General features: G+C 43.3%; 2 protein-coding genes across 5 annotated transcripts in view; both read right to left on the bottom strand.

The window, feature by feature from the left end:
• The window catches only part of LOC115257278 (uncharacterized), a 201,506-nt gene that overhangs the window by 80,849 nt on the left and 106,316 nt on the right, over window positions 1-14,341 (bottom strand). The window lies entirely within an intron of this gene.
• Window positions 3,808-7,655, bottom strand: LOC134292072 (uncharacterized protein K02A2.6-like). The gene is made up of 2 exons (XM_062860797.1): window positions 5,358-7,655; window positions 3,808-4,275 (listed from the first exon to the last, which is right to left on the bottom strand). The coding sequence occupies exons 1-2, from the start codon at window positions 7,653-7,655 to the stop codon at window positions 3,808-3,810; spliced, it is 2,766 nt and encodes a 921-aa protein (XP_062716781.1).

The raw sequence follows: 14,341 nt of genomic DNA, 5'->3' as shown, positions 1-14,341 counted from the left end.
CCGCAACGCCAGCCGTGCCTCGGATGGCTTGAAAGGTCGTGGAACCGCCTGACCACCACGATGGTTGGCGGTCGCAGTGTGAGATGGTAGTGGTACACTACGGGGGATTCGTGGAGCCGGCGACCGACGGGTATTGGGTTGAAACCTCCTCAAGGTCGGGGCCGATCTAGCGCATGGAGCGATCGGATGATAACGACGCCGCTGTTCGTGAGAGGTCGAGAGGGAGAGTATCACGACCTGTGAGGCTTGAGCATGCAGTCGGCAGCGGTTACGAAACCGTCTCACTATGTGGGAGTTCCTTCGGCTCTTCTCGGGCAGTGGGTGGTGAGGTTAGGTCGACTGTGGACCAACTTCGGGAATGCTTCGGAGAGTGGTCTTGATTGACGGACCACAGCTCACCGTGCGAAGCGAAGTTTCACGTGAGTCAAGGAACGATGTCGCTGGCGTGGCAACCTTTCCCCTGCTAGATCTCTCGCAGTGTTGTTAACCACCTTGGTGACGTTGGTGGACGGCGAGGCCGAGAATCCTTCACGACGGCCTACGCACTCCAGATGGCCTATAGTGGCCCGCAGCCACGAGGCGATAGGCGCACCTAGGCGAATCGTCCCAGCTTCCTTCTGCCCTGTCCTCACACCCAATTAGTTTTCCGGCGAGGGGCCGACACCACCGTTCTTGTTCCCAAACGGGATAACGCCACGTGCTGGCTGAACAAAAATTGACACATTAGGACACATTTTCTTCTACCAAAGTACACCATATTTACCTTGCTCGTTTTTTCAGTGATCTTAACGATTAATTTTTGTGTTTCTCACTTTCTACTATTTGTACCTATTAGAAAAAATTTGTAATTTATAACTTGCTTCTAATTTCCTCTCACTCGGAGACTTACGATGATCAGTAGTAATTTCTCACACGACTCACGTTTTTTTTTTTCATATATTCTACTCAGTTGATCATCTATGGAATAACAACTCTGAAAAACAAGTTAATTAAATTAATTTCACGGTTAAACTGCTTTTAATTTCACTATTACTTTAAGGGCGGACGGGACGGTCGGGGAAATATCCGCCATTGCTCTGTTGCTACTAAGATGGTAATCTCAGATTCTACTTCATATTTTGCAACAAAAAACTATCACTGTGTATGCTCACTTGCAGTGCATATGCTGATTGTTTTTCAGCATCTTCAGTGCGATAGAACTCGAGATTACCATCTTCAAAATCGCGAGGCAAATTGTTAGAAAGAGAGGCAAGATAGGAAAAATAACACGGCGTCCCGTTTCACCTTAAAGAACTTTGAATAATTTTCTCTTTGCACTCTAATCTTCATTAGCTGTTTTCTTCTCGGCGGTCTAACAGGGAAAGACCGATCATAGTTCTGTATTTCACCATGAAACCTAGTATGCAGTACTAGATTTTATCCATTTCCGCATTCCGTATTCTATTGATTTCTTTTTATAATTTTCTTAGCTGGCTTCTTGGACCTTTTTAATTACCCCCAGAACGAATTTCCTCACTTAACTAATCATGCACTATTGATTCGAGCACTTTAACCTAAATTCAGGCGAAACTTATCGTTTTCGCTTGAATCGAACGTTGTGTAATTATTATTGAAACGATGTCGTTTCAACTGGTCATTTTGTCGTTGATTGATGATTGGGGGCATCAGCTGTCGTGGTTGGAGTAGACTCAGGACTGTCCGCATGTTCCTTCCGATCATCAGCTGAGACGGAGTTTTTCCATTCAGGATACGACTTGGGGTTGTTCTGTAGACTTGAAGGAAGATTTGCAGTGATTCGGAGATCTTTTCCCCCTCGTTAATCTTGAGCAAAGCTGTCTTCAAGGTTTCTACAAAGCGTTCCGCCTGGCCGTTTGACTGCGGATGATACGGAGAGATTCTCAAATGTTGGATTCCGTTCTTCTTGCAGAATACCGAGAACTGCGCCGATGAAAATTGTGTGCCGTTGTCGGATACGATGGTGATTGGAACTCCAAAGCGAGCAAACACTTCGTCCAGGAAATTGATGACTGCTGCTGTGGTCGGTGAGCGTACAATGCTGATTTCCGGCCACTTGGAAAAGGCGTCGATTACCACTAGAAAATGCAGGCCGTTGACTGGACCAGCAAAATCTATGTGGATGCGTTCCCAAGGAGATTGTGCGAGCGGCCATGATTGTAGAGGAACTTTCGGAAGTGTCTTCGAATGAGTAGCGCATTTGTCGCACTGCTTGACGTAATCAGAAATGCTGTCGTCGATCTTGGGTCAGTAGACGTGACTCAGTGATGGAAAACAGTGCGGAATGCAGCTGAGTAGACACAAACGCAAAGCTATCCTACTCGTGAACATCAGAAGCCAGAATATATTCGCACTTCCTTCACTCGCGAGCTAACGAAGCTGGTCGCACTCGTGACTGATTCGCGAAGTAGCTCTGAACATTTTTCAATTTTGTGAAAAAACGAATTTACTCGGCCGACAGATTAACTTTTCAGGAACAATAAAGCACAAAACACTACTATCTGATGGATAATTACTTGTTTTGCTATTAAAATCGCACTAAAATGCAATTCCCGCATCTCCACTTGTTCTTCGCGAATAAAAATTCATGAGTGTTTTTGTTTTTGTTTTGCTTCATACTCGTGAAGCAAGCGGGTGCGAATAAACTCACACACGGCTTACTCTCGGCACCGTGAGTAAACCGTTTGTTGCTTTTACACCAACCCCCTGAAGAAAGCGTTAGTTCTTGAAGCCGCCGCCTTGGGTGGGGCGCCACAGGTTTGTTTACGAAATTTCAGTCTGCTGGCCAATCTGCTACGTGCGGAAGCGAACTTTGTCGTGCGATGATAAATTCGTGAACGAAAAACGATCATTTCCACATATTGTTCAATGATTTTAGTGTTCTTTGTTAAATTTACAAGACGCACAAGTATGAAAATACATTTAACCCATTTAAAACAACACTAAAGTCAATTAAATTTGAATGTTACACCTGCTCCAACAGAACACTTCACTGTGTTTTCAGCCTTATGCAACCGCCGATTCAAATCAGCACCACGTCCAGCACCATATTTTTGGCTTCAATCCAGTTGTAGGGTACGTGTTCCATCATTAATCTCACGCTCCCATATTCATCCTATTCGAAAACAAGCGATTACGGCACCGATTGATTCCGTTCTTTTTGTTTTCATGGGTGCTCACTTCTAACAAAAAATACAAAAATAAGAAACAAAACAAACAGCGCTTCAATCCTATGTTTTTCGTAGGATGAAAATGGGAGCCACATGCTTAATAAGGGAACCAATACCCTATGTGGATGACAGCCGTTTCATGGGGTTGTTTTACACTCGCGAGTTGATTCACGATGAGAGTGTTTCCATCTCTGACGTGACTTCTAGCGAGAGCTTTCATCCTTTCCATCCCTGGATGTCCTCTATGGAGCTGCTTCAGAATCCGTTTTCGCAATGTTTCAGGAATCACCAATCGGTTTGGGAACGTTCAAAAATTACGTCCAACATTTGGGGGAGGGGGGGGGGGGGGTCTAGAAAAGTGTGACAGTACGTGTATTGGGTATAGGGAAATTGCGTGACAGAGGGGGGAGGGGGGGTCTATAAATCCCGAAAAACGATGTACGTAATTTTTGAATCTTCCCTTTCCAAGCAAACACATCCCTTTACCAATTCCAGGGCGTCCTGATGGGTGTGGAACGGAGTCGAACATCGGGGTTTGTAATGTCCTTGATGTGAGTAGGCCATCAATTTTCGATGTGCTTGACAACTTGCTGGAGAACGGTGCTACGTACCATGTCAAACGTCACAGGAAGTAATCCGACTGCTTCTTGAAGAGGTACTTCAATTTCATCTTCCAGTTGGATTGAAGCGATGATGAAATCTTCCTCCGGTCTTGAATGGCCGCTGATGAGACGGGAAAGAACATCGGCATTTCCGAACTGGGTGGTGGATACATAATGTCGAAATCGTAACACAGAAGCGTCAGTGCCCAGCGTTGTAAGCGATTAGCGGTGTGGATTGGAATTCCCTTTTTCGATCCAAATATCCTCAAGAGCGGCTGATGATCCGTTTGTAGCGTAAACTTGCGTCCAAGTAGCATCCGGTGGAACTTCGTTACAGCGAATACCAGGGCTAGACCTTCCTTCTCCACCTGTCCGTAACGTTTTTTCGGCATCGGTGAGGGAACGGGATGCATGTGCCACCGCTTTGAGAGCGCCGTTGGGACACTTGTGCATGATGCAGGCTCCAATTCCTGATTGGGATGCGTCCGCTGCAGTGGTGGAAAGCATCATGCGCTTGACGTGTTTTTTGGTTCGCATCAAACACAATCTTTGCTCACGCGCTCACGAACCCAAAAAGAGAGAACGGTTCACGATTTCCCGGATCGACGAACCAACACAAAACAAATGTCGAACGAGCAGAATCGCAGTTGGTTCGCCAGAAGGATCACAATGTAGAACACTTGGTTTGTTGCCATTTTTTGTACACTTAAAGGTAATTAGTTGGGTGTTTTTTGATTATACTGGTTAGGTACTATTCCAATAAATGATATCGACGAAAAATTTTCCAACATTTTGATTTCATTACAGAAATATCGGCCGCGAACCTCTAAAATAAAAAAGCATCGCGCTTGCAAAAGATGCGATGCACTCGTTAGCGTTCGTGTCGTACGATCGTGAGCCGCAGACCTACGAACGCCATCGCACAGCAAAGGTTTGCGATGCGATGGCATTTTTTTGTAGCGCGTAAGCACACGTTCGCGATCAATTTCCACCACTGGTCCGCTGCTACGATGATGTCCAGAGTCGGGTCGTAATGCGTTAGGAGAAGATCTGACTGGAGCACTTCTTTGAACTTCTGGAAAGACTTCTGGCCAGTCTTGTTAGCGATCACACTCTTTGACACCTTTTTGTCGATATTCGGCTGCCTTTGTCTCCAACATTCGCAACACAAGCGATCAAACTACTGTCCGGAACAAAAATGTCGAATGAATGCGCTTGACCACGATTGCGCCTTCGGGAGATGGTTCGGTTTTTGTTATTCCTGTCTTTCCCATAAAGAGAGCTGTTTTGTATAAATGTATGTGTCGTAATCGATTTATCACACACGAATAAACTAATATTATACCAATCTTAATCAAAATTGGCTGAAATCTTGCGAAAAGCTGAAGTTAGACAAATGTCACCGTGTCAGATGACGATGATTTGATCCACTTTTTTGTTTATTGATCTTCGTTCTGCCGCTCGTATTGTGTGTAAGAGGTAACGGTCGCGCTCGAATGAAACAAAGCAAGCTGACACCCGACCGCGGCAACGAAACGAAGGTAGTGAAAAGTGTCGAATGTTTACAAGCCTGCTTCTGGCAGTCGTTGTTCCAAACGAACTTGGCATCCTTCTTGAGAAGCGCGTCGAGTGGTCTTCGTAGCTGGTGCATTTCTGATACGAACTTGCCATAGAAATTCACCGCACCGAGGAACGATCGTAGACTGGAAATGTCGCTGGGAGCAGGCATCTTGACAATGGCTTCGATTTTGGCAGGATCCGGTCGTAGTCCAGATTCGTCAACGATGTGTGCAAGATACTTTAATTTAAACTGTAGCAGGTTGCACTTTTCTTCACGGAGGATGAAGCCATACTCTTGCAGTCGTTGAAAAAGAGCGGTGAGGATTTCACGATGCTCCTTCTCGGTTTTGCTGAATACCATCAGGTCATCCGGCAACGATTCGACACCTTGGAGATCTGCGATCATCGTGTTCATCAGCTGCTGGAATGCTCCTGGAGCCGACTTCACCCCAGGTGCTAGCCGGTTGAAACGAAATAGTCCACGGTGTGTGTTGATGGTCAGCAAGTTTTTCGAGTCGTCATTCACTTCTACTTGCAGATAGGCATCACTAAGGTCGATTATGCTGAAATACTTGCATCCGTTGAGCTTACTGAAGATGTCGTCGGGAACTGGCAGCGGGTAGTTGTTCGACTCCAGGGCGGCGTTCAGACCGGTTGAATAATCGGCACAGATCCGAATCTTTCCTCCTGGTTTCTTGACCACTACGATTGGTGCAGCCCACTGGGAAAAGTCAACCGGGGTGATGATACCCAGTTGTTGAAGACGGTCCAGTTCTGCATCGACTTTCTTCACGGATGTGAATGGTACAGGCCGTTTCGGTTTGTAGACTAGCATAGCTCCGGGTTTCAGGAACAGGCGTACCTTGGTTTTTGTGCAGTGTCCTAAACCTTGCCGGAAAACGTCTGGAAATCTTGCCTTGTAGTGCTGGATTACGTTGGGTTGATCGGCGTGAACTTGATTGCAGATCGCCGACAATGGCTTGTCCCATAGTCCAAACAAGTCGATCCATTCCAGGCCAAACAGGTTGAGATTGTTGCTGGCCACGTAAAGTTTTCCTGGTTTAGTGACACCTCCAGGTGTGATTGCGCTTTGAAGTTCACCAAGAAGCTGAGGAGGCTTGCCAGACGCTGTTGTTGCTGCTCTTGTTGTGTGAAGTAGTTGAGGGAATCCAAGACATTTGTTCCAGATTTTCCGAGAGATGATGGTGATGTCCGAAGCCGTGTCAAACTGCAGCGTCACTTCAGATCCATCGATATTCACGGTCAGGAACTTCCGCCGGGACTCACTACTAACCCGGTTGATCGCAAAAACACCGTTGACCTTCGACTTCTTCTTCTTGGTAGATGTCTTCGCTGAGTAACAGCCGCAGTAGCCCTCTTTATGTCCGGTTTGCTTGCAGTCCTTACAAACGTGGTTGGAGAACGAACAATCACGAACGAAGTGCATGCCGCCGCACTGCCAACAGGGTGTCTTCGGGGTGCTTGATTTGCCACTAGGTTTGGTGTTCGGTCCAGATGGGTTCGATTGAGGCTTCTTCTGTTTGACTGCGCAGACGGAGCTAATCGAAGTATGCTTCTGTTCCACCATAGCGGTATCATGCTTGAGATTTTGAAGACGTTGACATTCCGTGATGAGCGATTCGAGGTTGCAATCTTCGTCGGCGTTCGTTTCAAGCTTCGAGAGTAGCCGCGTCCGGATGTCCGCGTCCTTCGTTGAGCGAAGTCCGCAAATGAAAACCAAGCTCTTGAACTGGGCTGGAGTTAGCTTGTTCAGTTCAAAATCTTCACAGGCCTTGTTAACTTTTCCCGCGTAAGTCACATAATCGTCCGCATCGTTCTTCGTCAGCTGGAAGCATTGGTACCGTTTGCTGAAGAGCGAAATCCGGATGCTGAACAATTCCTTGAGTTTCTTGACAGTTTCCTCTAAGGTGAACTCACGGGGATGTTTCGGAAGCACGAAATTGACGTAACGTTCGAAAACGTTGACACTGAGGCTTCTCAGGAGCAAACGTACCTTCGCTGCATCGTCCAATTTCGCACTGTCCTTCAGGAAGAGATCCTCGTACTTGCGATACCACCGGTCGAAAACTTGGCCATTGTCTGGGTCGTAGGAGAACTCGTGGATGTTCGATGCCAGAGATTCAATGATGAATTCCGGGTTGCTTGAAGATCGGCCGGATCCGGAGTCTTCTTGAATGCCGAATCGCTCTAGCAAGACCATCAACCGCGCGTTTTGCTCTGCCATCTGCTGGTTCTGCCGGACAATTTGCTGCATCAGAGTTTCGCTGTTTCCGCCAGGTGGTGCCATGGTTCTTCCTCTTGAGCGTTGAATTCTTGATTACCTCGTCGCCAACTGTTGTACTTTACTACTAATCTTTATTGTTCGAGTGGTAGGTACAGAATGAATAGTGTCCACAGGTATCGGTACTTATATAGTGTCAAGTTGTTTTTTTATTCTTAATCACTTAACCTAATTTACAGCTCCTTTGTCCACTAGGGCACTACGTGAGCGATTCCAATTGGACGCTGCACTTACACATTGTACAAAGCCTAAATGTATACTATTCTAATTCAACTGTATCGAACTGGTGCCTTGTGCTGCTTTCACTTTTTCTACCCTGTCCACAGTAGAATGATGAGCACGATGATGCTGATGTGCGGCTGTAGTTCCTTTTCCAGTCCAATTGGGGGTCGTCCATTATGAGTTGCGGTTCGCCGATATCCAAGTTTCCGAGTCCGTTGGAGCATATGCTCCGAAGAGGGTTAGGTGTCAGCTGCTCTCGGGGGGAAGAGCAACTGACGAAAAATTACAAGTGCCGGGGCTGGGATCGAACCCATGACCATCCGCTTATGAAGCGAACGTGTGGACCACTACGCCACGGGCCCCGACTATAGTGTCAAGTTGTTAGGTTGATTGGTGGTTGCTACGGTTGCCAAGGTATGAGCGATGATTGCTTGGACAACAACTGATCGATGGTTGGCTACTATGTTACGGCGCCGACATAGTGCCGCTTCAAAGTGAGAGTGGGAGTGTGCGTCCAAAGGATTTTCGTGGATTTGCTGTTGTTGATATTCTTTTTTGCGGCTTCGCACACGCGCACTCTCACTCTCACGCGTGACTATAACGGCACCCTTAGTCTCCAACACTAATTCTGGAAGGAAATCTGAGGGCTGAAATCAGAAGAATTTAACCACGAAAGTTTTGTAAATCTTCACGCACTTTGGACGTTGGTTTATGGCTCGTCATTTGCGTTTTTGATTTTTCAGCTTTAACGCTATTTCGCAAACATTCTGCTCTTTTTGAGCTCTTTGAAGGAAAAATATTAGTTTTGGGCTCTTATACACTACACAACGTCAATCGGAAAATGTGTAACGACCCTAAGTCGTTATCACCCTTACTATTCCATATTAATTAGGATTCCTCAGTAAATCTATATACAGGGTGTTAGGTTCCTGAGTGCAAACTTTTTAAAGGGTGATAGAGGACCATAAATGGTGAAAAAAATTGTTCTACGCATATGGTCAAATCTCAACCGTTACGTAGTTATTGAACTTCCCATGTTTTTGACTCTTATTGCCTTAACTGGCTATAACTTGAAAATGGTCAAACTTATCGAAGTTTTTTGACCCTTATTCGAAAGATTATTGAATTTTCTATCAAATGACATCTTTGAATCGATTGGTTGAGTTAAATAACTAAGTTTTCTAGAGCAAAAAGGCTAAAAATAGTGTATTTTTATTGGTTTTTTTCAATTATCTTTGAAACATGCGTAATAAATTAAAAATCTTTCGTGGGCAAAGTTGTGGCCCCTGTTCCACTCTACAATTCGTTCTTTGACACCAAACTTCTAACTCTTATTATTTTCTTGCAATTTTGATTTAAATGTGCGGCACAATGCGCAAAAAAGTGCTTTCCTTGACAGTTGCAAATTTATGATCTGAAATGCGATGTTAAAATCGAAATTGCAACAAAACGATAAGAGATAGAAGTTTGATGTCAAAGAACGAATTGTAGAGTTGAATAGGGGCCACAACTTTGCCCAAGAAAGATTTTTAATTTATTACGCATGTTTCAAAGATAATTGACAAAAACCAATAAAAATACACTATTTTTAGCCTTTTTGCTCTAGAAAACTTAGTTATTTAACTCAACCAATCGATTCAAAGATGTCATTTGATAGAAAATTCAATAATCTTTCGAATAAGGGTCAAAAAACTTCGATAAGTTTGACCATTTTCAAGTTATAGCCAGTTAAGGCAATAAGAGTCAAAAACATGGGAAGTTCAATAACTACGTAACGGTTGAGATTTGACCATATGCGTAGAACAATTTTTTTCACCATTTATGGTCCTCTATCACCCTTTAAAAAGTTTGCACTCAGAAACCTAACACCCTGTATATAAAAATGAGTTTGAATTCGCTTTGAGGCAACAAAACTCAGAAACGGATGAACCGATCAGAAAGACTCTTGCACGGTTCGATTCGTATTCATGGTGGCTGTGTTTATATGTAGAAAAAGTTACGAATATAAACTAAAAAAGTAAGGAAATTGATCAAGTACTGATTGTTCATGAGCTGGGAAGGAAATCAACACGATCGAAATGATACCAATCTAGAGTGCGGTGACTTTATGAGCTCAACAGTTGTCAAACCACCACAGCTTGGCAAGACAACGTTTGCCGGGACAGCTAGTATAATATAATTGTCACTTATGTGGAACATTGGCACTTTTACCCTAGTAGCGATAAAGTTTGCGTTTAAGTGTTAAAACAGTAAATATGAGCCTTTGCAAGAATCTCGCCTACTGCTCACTCCCACGGAATACTTGAAAACAGCGCGCACAGTAAAAGTCAAATTTGACTTTTACTGTGCGCGCTGTTTTCAAATGTTCTGTGGGAGTGAGCAGGACAGAGCAAATTCGTGCAGAGGCTCATAGTGTGTCGCCCGAGCACGCACATGTGAATCAACGGTTCACCGTTAAGATAAACAAAGACTGCTAGAGGTCAGAACGCTCCGAGCGAGCACGTTGGAATCTACGAACCACCGTTAACGTAAATAGTAAATAGCGAGTCACGTGGGGTTCAACGAATGTCCGTTAACACCCAAAGGTGTGAACTAGGTAGCCAAAACAGACGTGTACAGTCATAAATATTACTTGAAAGCCAACTTATAAAAATACACTACTGTGTTCAGAGGGGAGAGAGTCAATATGTAGTCAGTTAATAGTTGAGTTTACAGAAGTCAGTTGATAGGAGTTAGTTTATAGATGAAAGTCTATAGGGAAGTCTAGATGGGGAAGTCTAGAGAGTGAAAGTGAGAGCTGTGCTCAAGTGTAAAGTTTTAGTTGTGTTTTCGTTTTATAAGAACAATGGACAATATAAGTGAAGATAGGAAGTGATGTAGCAGTTATCAATTTGATGACAGTACCATGGGGGGAAAGGGAAATAAAGTACATCTTTTTGTACAAATGCAAATTCTAAGCTCGTTTGATTTGTCAGAGCGTCAGGGTATATTGTCATATTTTCACATACATGGTATATTTATAATCAATGTGCGTCATTTTTTTGCAGTTGATCTAAAAAGAATTAAAAACTAGAATAATTTCTCCAGCAGAACCAATAAATGTATGTATGACACCATAACAAAATACGCTGAGGATCGCTGTTGGTACAAAACAGTTCAAGTGAAAAATGTTGACACTTCCGTTACCAACAACAAAATCTCAAACAGTCTACTAGGATAGCATTGAACTGAAATTCGGTTTTCGGCAAGAAACGTCATGTTTGAATCACCCCTCGCATTAGCGTAAAAAGCTAGATAGAAGATCTCAATCTTCATGATCTTCTATCTAGCTTTTTACGCTGTCCTATGCCTAATTTACCATTTACAAGACGCTAAAAAGACCGGTGATCCTCTATGGAAACAAGACATGTACGATGCTCGAGGAGGATCTGCAAGCATTCAGAGATTTCAAGCGACGCGTACTAAGGACGATCTTTGGTGGAGCGGCACGCAAGAGAATGGCGTGTGGCGGCGAAGGGTGAACCATGAGCTCGCTGCACCCTACGGTGAACCCAGCATTCTGAAGTGGCCAAAACTGGAAGGATACGGTGGGCAGGACATGTTGCAAGAACGCCAGACAGCATCCCTGCAAAGTTGGAGTTTACTAATGATCCGGTTGGTACAAGAAGGTGTGGAGCACAGAGAGCACGATAGGCGGACCAGGTGGAGCCACGGTGTGTTGTGTAGAACAACTTTATAATAAAACAATAAGTAAGTCCCCTTCAATTTGGTGGGTTGGCAGAAAACATCCATCGGGAGTCTAACTAGAACAATTTTTTTTGATGATTTTTCATGCAAAAACTGTTGAAAGTGCGAGTTGTAAATTACTGCATCTCCTACAAATAGGCACAGCTTTTTTGTCTTTGAAGTTTGATCCTCAAAATTTTCAGATGTTTCGAAGTAGTAGGTATATATAGTTGACTGTGTGAAAATTTCATTGAAATATGTTGAATGGTTTTTAAATAATAGCAAAAAATATCAAGCGCAGTCTAAAATACTAAGTCCAACAAAATATTTATATTTTTTTATAATAATACGTGTAAAATATTTAATTCGATATATCTTGAGCCATTATGTTAGAGGTACTGTGAAAGCAAATTTTTTAAAATGTTGATAGGAAAACACGCACGCTTAGATTATGTAGCTTTCCACTGAAATTATTTATTTCGTTTAACGGCTGTTCGAGCCCGTATGAAGTTGATCATTAATATTAACTTCTTTTCTCGATCAGCCTAGATAGCTGTGTAGTGTCGGTAGCGATTGTCTCAATTGGCTAAGAATAACACTACGGACCACCTGTTCCGGTGGTAACAATTCACCAACAGGTGACCCCTAATTCATGGTGCGATGCGGCTTTACGCTTACCGTGCCTAGGAATGAATGGCTAGGGGGGTCTTATGAAAACCTAACCGTAAACGGAGCCTGTGGAGTACCAGGGCGCTCTCCACAGTATGTTGCCCTTACTGCGCTAACCGGAGCATATGGTTTCGCATTATGCGATTTACACAGGGATACTGTGTATCCTCGCCCTTGGCGTTTTCCAATCGATACCGATCTGGTTTTATTGCTGTTGTTCTTTGTTGTGCTGTTATTACGAAGAGTTTAATCTTACCTAGTTTGGGTAGTGGCTACGGTTAGGATAGCTCAGATCAATCTTCAGCATAAAAGAACAGCAACGATCAATCTTTGCAGACTTATGCAAAATGGTACAGCTCAAGTGGCCTTGGTACAAGAACCTTACTTTCGTAAGAGGAATGGAAAACTTGTGAACCGGGTGTTTGCTACCTATTGTACGCGTCAGATTAAATATTGAAACATGTAAATTGAGCAACCAAGTTATGCTAAAAGACGTCAAAGAACAATTACAATGTATATTGAACTACATTATTTGCAATATACATTAAATAAATTATAGTATTTTTGTTACTGTTCTGTTTTCGGCATTTGAAAATCGCAGACCATCAATAGAACATACCTTTATAAGAAAGATGTTGAAAATCCTAATATTAGAGCCAGAATATTCTGGATGGCAGACCACAGTTCAAAATGGTGGACTAAATTAAAAATAGTACCTCATAATTCAAGATGGTGACTATTTGGTTGCACAAGCGTTGGATCACTTAGCAGTCTTCGACAAAGTCTTTAAGCATACCCTAGTGACCATCGTCATTAGCAGAAATGCCAGATTTTGACCTTCTATATAGGCTAAGTGTACCAGTTATCGCCATAGTGGATCCCTATTTGGTCATAGTATCAGGTATCAGGTATCAGAAGGCCAGCTCCAGAGGCACGTTATCGTCCATTTGGGACACTTGTGCCATCGCCATACATATAAGCCTATTTAACCATTTACCTGAGGGAGAATGGGACAAGGGATGGGAATTAGGATAAGAAAAGGTGATGAAATAGGAAGGGGTGCCCTAGAAGAGGGAATGAACGCACACAGATGTGATAATCGACAATGCATTTCAAGCATTTCAGAAAGAACGAGGTAACAAGATAAATTTGGAAATCATTCCTTCTTCATACAACGCACGCACCCTTTCGGGATATTACTATGAAGTAATTTCACGCCATGAAAATACTCAATAGAAATCCACAAGAGTTCAAAACATGTTTGAAATACTCACATCCCTCTTGAGAAAAATAGGACAAACCCCCATTTGCTCCTGGTGATTTAAAGTAAGCAGAGCTTTTTAGGGCCCACTAAATCGATTATATAGCTACACACTTCGAAAAAATCTTGTAATTTTGTGTCATATAAGTGCGACATATAAAAGCAACACATTTGACGCAAAATTGTGTGCGATCTTATTTTTACAGGAAACGGAAAATGTTTGACTCATGTAATTTTACCGCAACAGCTCAGCGCGTCGGCTGCTTGTATACATGATTGAAACAAAAAAAATACAAAAAGTTCCATTTGGGAATCGAACTTCGATCCTCAGAGTGTCAAGCTTCGATCTTGCTCTCTCGGCTGACTCACCACGTTGAAGAGGTGGCAGTCGAAGATGAACAACTTCTACCATAAACGAACTTGCCAGTTCGGCTGTCGTCACTGCTGGCGTGTACTGAGACAGCCGTCATTGTAGCCAAGCAGACAAAGCCGCCTTCTGATTGACTGAGAGTGGCTGTTTTCGTTTACCACTGCATCGGCTGATGGCAACGGATTGTCATTTCCAAGTTTGTGGCTCAACTCGGTGTTAAATTTATGAGCGGTTTTCATGCTGTTTCACCTTCGTAATAAACAAATTTCCAATGCAGTCTGCAGTCTTCATCTGATTTTGTAAGGTGCTGTTTGACAGTTCAACATCAGTAATCATTATGTTTCTGTAACATATCGCGTAAATTTACAGCACAGAGAACTAAATTATCAGTTCTGTGATTTAAAATTATGACTGGAAGAACTCAAACAATATAAACTTAATACG

The sequence above is a fragment of the Aedes albopictus genome, chromosome 1 (assembly GCF_035046485.1).
Source record: "Aedes albopictus strain Foshan chromosome 1, AalbF5, whole genome shotgun sequence".
Lineage (NCBI taxonomy): Eukaryota > Metazoa > Arthropoda > Insecta > Diptera > Culicidae > Aedes > Aedes albopictus.
Note: the sequence above shows the minus strand (reverse complement) of the source record. Positions and strands in the feature narration are given on the sequence as shown.

Bases quoted from the DNA above. Each gene is read 5' to 3' on its own strand.
- LOC134292072 (XM_062860797.1), bottom strand. From the start codon at position 7,655: ATGGCACCACCTGGCGGAAACAGCGAAACTCTGATGCAGCAAATTGTC. The intron at 4,276-5,357 runs GCTTGTAAACAT...CCACCACTGCAG, and splicing joins ACAACGACTGCCAGAAGCAG to CGGACGCATCCCAATCAGGA.